Genomic DNA, 9833 nt, shown 5'->3' with positions numbered 1-9833 from the left:
TATGATGGACTGTCAGCTGGAATAAACCCTTTCTCTCTTAAGATGCTTCTGTCAGGGTATTTTATAACAGCAAAAAAAGTAACCAAGACAATCCCTTTCCAGCTAAGGACACTGGATGGATGTAATTGTTCTATTTGTTTGGGTTTTGAGACATGGCTTCACTATTTAGCCTAAGCTGTCCTTTAACTCACTATCAATAAGTTTTGATCCCTCGCCTCAGGCTCTAAAGCGGTGGGACTATAGAAATATTTACACTTGAGGAAGTTCACAAGCCAAAAGACTGCTGAGGAAATAAAACAAGTAATCTGGCCCCACATTAAGTCCAGTTTCAAGTCAGTAGGTCTTTAAAGTGAGTCTGCTCTGATGCCCCATGACTGCTAAAAGTTTACTGTTTACAAATATTGAAGAACCTGTCTTGCCAGGAGATGAATTAACCAAACCTCACACTTTGATTTTAATGGAACAGACCCTCCAACTCATTTCACAATGCCTGATTTAAGGCCAAATAGAAACCAGAAAATACTGACACCAAGACGCCACAAAACCCATGAGTTATCATACGTTTATTTTTAACATAGCACCCCAGTTTCACATCGTGTACATTTTTCCAAGTTGGAAATCCTTAACTTACTATGTTCTTCACAGATTTTTCAACAAGTGTGAAAAAGAGGCAATAAAGTTAGCATGAGTCTACAAATCACAATCCAAATATAGGACACTCTCAGGAATTTATTTATGTTTAAGGTAAATACACAGAATGTTCCCAATGCTTAGCAAATGAGTGAAACTCAGGTTGAGTTCAATACTAGCACAACTTGTTAGCACAATATCATGAAAAGACAGAAAGCATCAAATATATACTTTGCTGTTACACTTTTTACTGTTACATGTACCTGTAGTGAAAAAATATAATATACATTTTTTACCTTCGAGTTTAAAATAGACAGTCAGCTCATTATCTCTCTTAGCAGATAATTATGAAGACTAAAATGGCTCTTTTTGTCTCTGGCTCACTTAATACCTTACTTGTGCTGAAGATGAAAAGAATGGCAGCTCTAGTTCTAAAGAAGAGGGTATCCCCACTTCCCAAGATCGGTGTAGTGGAAGTTCTCATATAAGTTGACTTGAAACAAAAACTACAACTTAGTTGGTCAAAGTGGCCTATGATGGATACACTGTGTTCAGTCTCATGGCAGAGCTCCCTGAAAGAACTTTAGGATCTAGTCTTATCATCCCGGACTGCTATGAACCTGGTATCTGAGGGGTTCCTTACTGCAGTCCTCGAATCCCAATTTAAGCCCTCTTAAAGCCTGTTGTCCTCTGGTCCTGAGCCATAAACATAGTATTTCTAACTTACCATAGCCATGAAATTAGCTAGGAGCAAGAAGGAAAACTCCCAAGACATACAAACTAAGCATTCTCCAATAGTTGCCAGCAAAGTGAGGCTTTTGCAGACAGAGCAGGTACTGTCAACTGCAACCTGCAGTGTTTCAATGCATCCTTTACGACCATGTGTGTTTAGAGAAACTAGGAAGTAATCCTACAAGCCTAAAACTAACTATACCTGGGCTTCCCAGCTCCTAATCACAAAATGACTGCTTCAAGGCATATTTATAAGACTTCTGCTGGGCAGCAGCTCTCAAAATCCACATGGATAGTTTCTAAAGTCTGGTCCTCCTTGTCCACAATCCTTCAGAGGTTCAAATAATTAGATACATTTCTTTTCACCAACAAGCAAAGCAAAATGGCCCACAGTGTTTATTAAAATGATCATCAGTGACCAACCTGTCTATGTTGGTGGGATGTCTCCACAAGCCATGCTGAAAGAGGAGGAAGGTGTGCAGGCTTAGGGACTACACACATCCAGATCTCTGCTCCTGACTAGGAACTTGAACCATACACACTGAGTCATGACACAAAAAACTGTAACACCCATAACTAGAGTAGAAGAAATTCAATTGATGTGTTGAAGTCTGAATTTTAAGGGAACTTTTGAAATAGAATAATCATCTGGAAAGAGAAAGGAAAGCCTCTAGTGTTATATTTAGTGAGAGGAGAAGATTTCTTTAGCCACTGCTTCATTTTCTTCACACCCTCAATGTTCAAACCACAACCCAATGAGCCTTCTTGTCAATCACATGGGGCAATCTGCTTGTGAGAGATGGTAAATTCTTGCTTTTATGTTTGTAAATCCACATTCTCTTGATGATATCTAGTCAGAGTTGTGATGGAAGTTTGTGTTGAACAAATGTTTTAGCTTTAAGGTGTCAATACTATAATTGAGCTCTTTCTAACTACTGCTTAGAAAAAGACATTTGCAAGTCTGTCTTGATTGCAAGAATCACATTAATTCTAGATATTGTCTAAGTGATCTTCTAATATCTATTATGGCCACAGTTATGAGACCATCCAGAACACAGAGAAATATTTAGAAATACTATACAATCAAAACATAGCTAAAGAAACATACTATTTTACAATAGTTCAGACATTGGTGGGAAGACAAAAGGGAAGTTCATGTTTTTGATTACTTATCCCTAAAATGTGTTAAAATGAACCATTTGTGAGCAACCACCAATATACTGGAGAAAACTATAAGCTCCTACATATTGAGTTCATTTTTATTACAGTAGTCTACTTGAGAAAGCAAGTGCCCATGGGAATATGGGACTGGAATCTATTGAAAACAGTAGCTTTGGAAAGTTCTGCCAAGATTTAAAGGAACGTACTACATCATCAAAAGTGAAGCATTAGAATAGTTTAATAACATTATTTCCCCTCAAATTTTATTTTTTTACTTAAATCTGAGAGAAATGTCTAGATCTAAAACTCCTTCAAAGATGCTTTCATATCTAAGGACCAATTAAGTCAATAAAATGCAACATGATAAATAGGAAAGGCTTTCTAATCTATTTTTAGGATTGACAGAGGACTACCTTGGAATCTATAAAATCAGGCTACATCCCAACTCTACTTCTAGCTATCTATTATTGTGGATTCCTGGGCCAAGAGTCCACAATTCTTGGGGATGTGATTTTCTCATGCTAGCTATAAATGAGGAACGCTGGTCCTGCCTAGTTCTAATAATCACATAGCACAGCTTCTATCTAAGCCAACTCATTTCTTAATTAGTCCCAAACCCTTGTCTGATGCTTATAAACTGCTTAGATCTTTCCAACTAGAGCAAATATCTTGATTGTCACATTATACATCCATTCTTACTATTATCATTTGGGCTCTGCTTTAGGTCTATGAATAGAAAGCTGGCCAAAGCTGTATGCTACTTACTACAGATGCTAAAAAGCCCCAATAAGCCCATGGTCATTTCCTACTGTGCTTTCATCTGTAGGACTGGAGGATCCTCAGGCAGAAAGACCATTGAGCAACAAGGCAATTAAAGCCCCATGAATGGAGATAGGGTTAACCTTCACTCTGTAGAATTCTGCAAAACAAGCAAATCTTCATCTCTTATCCTTCATCAAGGAAGCTTCTTTTTTGTGGTTAAATGGAGATAAATTCCAAAGTAGTTCTACAAGTGATTTCAATGTGTTTTTTCCCCATATCATATTAAAGGCTCTCAAAAAATATTATCAGGCACTGTATCCCTAAAAGTGCACATCCTAACAAAACACAGAAGTAAAAGATCATTACTAGTCATATAACATGTATTTAGTAGTATATATTTAATAGAAACATAAGTACTTCCTTTTATGAGTCTATTTCTAAACAACTAATAAACTGATCAAAATTAAGTCCAGCTAAAAGTACTATGTGTGTGTGGGGGGAGGGATTGATTGGTGTGCGGTTTAATGTAATGCTTCAGTTAAAATATTGGTGAAAGGCTGAAGGTATGGCCCAGAATTTGCCTAGAATGAATGATGTCCTGGTATTTGATCCCAGTACCACAATGTAAATATTGATGAGGTTGTGGAACTCAGAGGGCCTTGATTGTCCAATGCAAGTTTTGTCCTTTAAAATTCTAATCTCTTCATGCAGTTCCCTGTGTCATTTACTTCATGCGGGAAACAATATGTCAGTGTTTTCAAATGCTCAGTAGACCAGCACTCCTTAGGTTGTGTCTAGTTGGTGGAGATGAAGTGCTAGCCCAAGTGAGTGCATATGCACTGGGAGATTTTGAGATAAAGTGCATATGTTAGTCTTTCCTGTATTGAATGTACAAAATGCCAAACATGCTGTGAAACATCTGCAATGATAACGCTGTTGAAAATCTGTCCCAGCCCCCATATCCCAGCATATGGAAAAAAGAAGTCACCTAGGAATTTGCACTGAACCAACTATAATTTTAGGAGGGGTTAAACTCATTCCTGATCCCTCCCCATAAGAACAACAACAACCAAAAAAAGGCAGCCAAAGGGAAAAAAGAAATGCAGAAATAGTTCAAGTTTCGTGACTTTCCAAATCAAATCAGATTCAAATCCTTAAATATGCATGGAAGAGAGTCAACAATTTGTTTTTCTTTGGAAAAACATCATCTGAACTTTTCTGTTGTTAAGCTACTGATAGAGCTTGCCAAAGGAACAGGGAAGTATTAAATAAATGCCTATTTTTACTAAACACTCTCAGCTCTATTGAAATCAACAGCTTAATCTTACATACTATAAATCTATCCAAAACCATTTGAAAAGTACCCTGTGCAACTTGTGCTAACACTACAATGCCCTGTTGAAGATCAGTGATTCAGGGACCCTGTAACCCAACAGGTCAGTAATTTCCTACTTTCAACTGGGCTGTACTACTAAATTTCTACAGGATCCTTGCTTTTGCAATTTAAGATTGCTTTATATCACTTCCACTAGAGTTAACTAAGCTCCCCTGAACTGTATGTAATGTTAATAATTCCCAAGAGTACACTTTGCACCGAACAAGCAGTCGCAGAGCTGGTGGGAAGATTGCATTCTTTCATTGTATCTTCAGAAGTAACACATTTGAAATCGAGGCTAAAATAAAGACAATGACAACAGCCAAGGAGTGTTGCAGAGTTGGTGGCTATTTTCTTCCCCTCTCAGCTTGGATACCTGGATTCAACAACAAATAGGTAGCTATCCAGCTACCAATATTTGATGGGTTGTTTCCAAGCTCATGCATTTACAAAGTTGTTATCCCATGCGGGATAAAAGCAGAGATCTGGCAATTATTTATTTAATTTGATCAGGCAAGGCATTTAAAGTAGATTGTGCTTGCGCAAAAATTTACATGAAAAGGACTAAGTTTTCTAGGTTGATGGCCTAGATTGGCCAAGTTCAACAGTTCATTGCCAAAATCTCTACTTCACAGAGGTGTAAAGACCCAGTAAGGTTTTGATATTTCATAGAAAACAATAGTCATGTATTATGTATAACAGACATAATATCAAAATGGTACTACGGAAGCAGTTTTTGGCATTTAGTGGTAGAGGCACAGTGCCAGGATAAATCTGATGCTTTAATGTATTCCAGCTTTTGTTTTTATTATCATCAAGCCTAAGACTATGCAGCTGGAATGCACACTATCCAGGAAACCAACGGACTGTATTTAGCATACATAGAAGAATAAAATGAGCATCCTGGTAGTACATCATTAATAGGTTCTGTAAAATTATAAATTCTTTAAATAAATAATGCTCTCAATTATCTGCTAAAAGACTAATTTAAATAAGGAGCAGTGGTTAAAATTGGAGATAAATTCCAATGATAAGTATAATTTTAAGTGGGATTTAGGATTAAACAGGGGCTTCCTGTAAATCAGGCAAGCACTCTACCACTGAGTTATACACATACCTCTCTTTTTACTTTTCATTTAAGACAGTATCTCAAGAAGCTTCTCAAAATGGCCTTGAGCTTATGACCGTCCTGCTTTAGCCTCCCAGTAGCTGATAGTTAATATTCTAAGTGCAATGATCAGTTGAAGACATATTTTACCACCACTGTAAAATACACAAGTGAAGTGCAAAAGAGAAAGTCATATAGATTATGTTGTGCTGCTCACAGCATTTGACATTCAGACATATATGACAAGTAGTTGGGCTCAAATATTCAAAAGAAAGATCTTGGCAGACAAGGTCACCTGCTGTCACTCAAGCCTTGAGGTTGTCACAACACTGTGACTGGGCGAAGTTGTTCCAATTGGTTTTCCAATGCAATCCGTTCTTGATGAACTTCCTAAATTATACAAAAACAGAAGAAAGAAAAGGAAGGAAAGGCATCATTTTATGGGTTCATCTCTATTTCTTTACACATTCAAAGAACCGACCCTCAAAGACTTGGAGATAGGTGGCCCAAAAGGCACTGATTTCAATGTTGGTGATCAGACAATGGGGGATTCCCAGTCACTAACCTCAGGTGTGGCTTCATGAGTGCCTTGCAGCCACTGTACTACTTGGCACCGATATGTGTTAACATGAGGCACTTTGAGCATGGTACAACTCATAGCACACCTGATAAAATTTTCTTTGCAACCCTGCCTTAGCCTCCCTCTGCTTTGATGGGCTCAGAGGCAGTAGAGAATGACATTAAATATTAAAAAGCCAACAGGGGAGAAGCAAAAGGAAAAGCAGACTCCCAATACAGAACTATGAGTCACCTCAACTAAATTTCTAGTTGCAATCTCTGGCTTCTTTTCTAGTACAATATTTAGTTGGGGATGAAGGATAAAAAGATAGACTGGTTATCCTTCCACAAAAGTCTCTTCTTGTCCACATTCTTGCACATGATACAGCTTAACATGATTTATGGGTGTCGTTGTTCAGGTTTTATTGTTGTGAAGAGACACCATGACCAAGGCAACTCTATAAAGAAAAATATTTAATTGTGGCTGGCTTACAGTTCAGAGGTTTAGTTCATTATCATCATGGTGGGAAGCATGGCAGCATCCAGGCAGACATGGTGCTGGAGGAGCCAAGAGTTCTATACTTTGATCTGCAGGCAGGAGACTGTGTGCCACAATGGGCATAGCCTGAGCATAGGAGACCGCAAAGCCCAACCCCACAGTGACACACTTCCTTCGACAAGGTCACACCTACTTCAGTAAGGCCTCACCTCCTAATACCCTATGGTCAAACATTCAAACATAGGAATCTATGTGGGCCATACCTAATCAAACCACAACACTGAGTAAAAAGCAGAAGAGAGGAACGGCAATATGCTATTTGGAAATTGAAACATTCAGTCTTAAAACAGAGTTCTGCAGAGACAGAAGGACATTTAAAGGTACTCTTAAGTAGAATTGTTCAATCTGGGAAAGAATTCTTAAATAAAAGCTCAATTCTGAGATGCTTCAGAGAGCTAAAATACATTGGAAAACCAATATACAGCACCAACAGTTCATTCATTCACACTCCTGGCAAACTATCTTCTACATCTATTGGCTCTAGGTCAGATGCTGCTCTAGCTACGGTATCAGCAAAACCCAAGAAAAAGTAGGCCAGGACCCTTATATGGCCTATATTCAAATGAATGTACAGACAATTAAATGGGCAAATAAGAGAGCTCTGAAAGTTAAGAAATAAGATGATGCATTAGAGAACAACAGCTAGCAGACCAGGAGAAAACAGAAAGTATGAGTAGGGAAGATTGCTTAGAGGTGATGCAACTTGATCAGAGACGTGAATGAAGCTAGAAGGAAGCTACTTGAATACGATGGATAAAGATGTGCAGGATGACGACATTGCAACTTCAAAGGCCCCAAGGAAGCAAATATGTTTTGTGAAAATGATGTACAAAAAGAACAGAGTTCAGTTGGTAGAGTACGTGCCTAAAAGGCAGGTCACTCCAGATTCCATCTCTAGCACCACATAAATAGGCCATAGTAGCATGTGCCTGGAATCCCAGCACTTAGCAAGTAAAGAAATGATGATCAAAAGGAGTTCAAGGCTGTGACACATACATTAGTCATTCTGATACCAGCCTGAGCTACATAAGGCCCTGTCTCAATAAAACAAAACTGAAAAGAAACAAGAAGAACAATGAAAAAAGCTAACCTACAGAAAAACAAAAGGAGAGAGAGAGGATAAAGCCAAATTAAATGGAAAATGAAGTTAAAATGAGATAAACATAGATGTCACTTCAAAAGATTACTGAATGACTTTCCGGGGTGAGGGTACCATTTTGCAGTCCCACCATCAATGCATGAGGTTCCAATTGCTGTCCATTGACAGTGCCATTTTTTGTTTCACCAGTTTTAATAAGTGTATAGTAGTATGTAATGCTAGCTTAAATTATTCCCTAAGTGGTTAATGATATAGAATATCATCTTGTATGTATATATGTCATCCTTATATCCTCTTTGGTGAAATAGCTGTTCCAGTCCTTTGCCAATTTTTAAATTGAGATATTTGGTTTTTTTAAAGTTCTTAATCTTTTTTAAAATTTATTTACATTTTTCATTCAACACATTTTGATCATATATTTTACACTCTAACTCGTTCCAGATCCTTGCTATTTCCCTACCCATCCAATGCCATGTTCTCAGTCTCTCCAACAGGGAAAAGAAAAAGAAAACGAAAAACAGACAAACAAGCTGAATGAAAGAAAGAAAATCAATAAAACAAAAACAGCAAAACAAATAAAAAAGAAAATACAAGAAATTCACTTTGTGTGGGGCAACTACTCCTGGGCATGGGGCCTTCTGTGAAGTGTGGTCAGTATACTCAGGGAGGCTCCAATGTAAAGAGCTGATTTTCCCTTTCCTAGAAGGTGGTATCAATTGCAAATAGCTTCTTAATTAGGGGTGGGACTTTGTGTCCACTTCCCCTTCGGCATGCTAGGATTTTGTCTGGCTTGGACATGTGCAGGCCCTATGCATACTGCCACAATCTCTGTGAGTTCATGAGTGTATCAGCCATGTGTCTGGAAGATGCTGTCTCTCTGGAGTCATCCTTTGCCTCTAGCTCTTATGATCTTTCCACTTCCTCTTCCACATAGATCCCTGAGCCCTGGAAGGTAGGATTTTGATGAAGATATTCCATTTAGGATTGAGTATTCCCCTTGTCTTTCTTGCTATCCATTGTCTAGTTGTGAGTCTCTGTGTTACTTCCTATCTAGTGCAAAAAGAAGCTTCTCTGGTGAGGGCTGAGCGAGCCGTTCATCTATGGGTAAGATGTTAGGAGTCTTTCCACTGTTGTGCTCATTCAGCATGCCAACAGTAGCAGGCCTTCCCAAAGACTTAGAGTTTTAAAATTACTTTTTAGTCAGAACAAAAGTTCTCTGACAAATATGTAGTTGGAAAATATTTTCTCACCATCTATAACTTGTCTTGTAATTTTCTAGTGTCTTTGGCAGAGCAAAGGTATTTTATTTTAATGAAGGTGAATAAACTACATTATATTCTTATAGATTATGCTTTTAATCATTTCTTTTTACTGGGGTCATATCTAACCTCAAAGCATGAATTTTTTCCCTTTAATTTCTCCTAAAAATTTTATAGCTTTATGATTTCCATTTACATGGACAAGCCCCATTCAAGTTAGTCTTTGTACATGGGATGAGACTTAGATCAAGATTCCCTATTTGTTACTGTGGATAACCAAGTGTTAAACATGTTGGGAGACGCGCTTTCTATGACTTCATTTGGCATCATTGCCTTTTTATCAAATGGTTTCGATTATATGATCTCTCTCAGGATTCTGATCTACACCCCATTCTCAGAACTCTCCTGTCTTGGTTACTGCAGCTTGCCGGTGATTTCTTTATCTGTTACTTTTTACATGGGAGGCCTGCAACTTCAAGTTCCTCAGCCCTCACATATAAATGTTTGGATCAGCTTGTTTGTACTCATTTTAAAAATCCTGCTGGGATCTTAATTGGTACTGTCAAGAATCTAAAGATCACTGGGGAAAA

General features: G+C 38.0%; 1 protein-coding gene across 15 annotated transcripts in view; it reads right to left on the bottom strand.

Annotated features, from left to right (window-relative positions):
* Positions 1-547: 547 nt before the first annotated feature.
* Positions 548-9833, bottom strand: part of Reps2 (RALBP1 associated Eps domain containing 2) — a 272844-nt gene continuing 263558 nt past the window's right edge. For 14 of the 15 annotated variants that reach the window (XM_039100469.2, XM_039100474.2, XM_039100476.2 and 11 more), the window contains one exon: positions 549-6158. In XM_039100469.2, the coding sequence (XP_038956397.1) occupies positions 6090-6158 (69 nt within the window). In that variant the 3' untranslated portion in view covers positions 549-6089. Of the gene's footprint in view, positions 6159-9833 lie in introns of all 15 variants that reach the window. The other variant, NM_001427498.1, reaches the window with a different exon arrangement.

The sequence above is a fragment of the Rattus norvegicus genome, chromosome X (assembly GCF_036323735.1).
Source record: "Rattus norvegicus strain BN/NHsdMcwi chromosome X, GRCr8, whole genome shotgun sequence".
In the NCBI taxonomy this organism is placed as follows: domain Eukaryota; kingdom Metazoa; phylum Chordata; class Mammalia; order Rodentia; family Muridae; genus Rattus; species Rattus norvegicus.
This window is presented reverse-complemented; position numbering and strand designations above follow the sequence as displayed.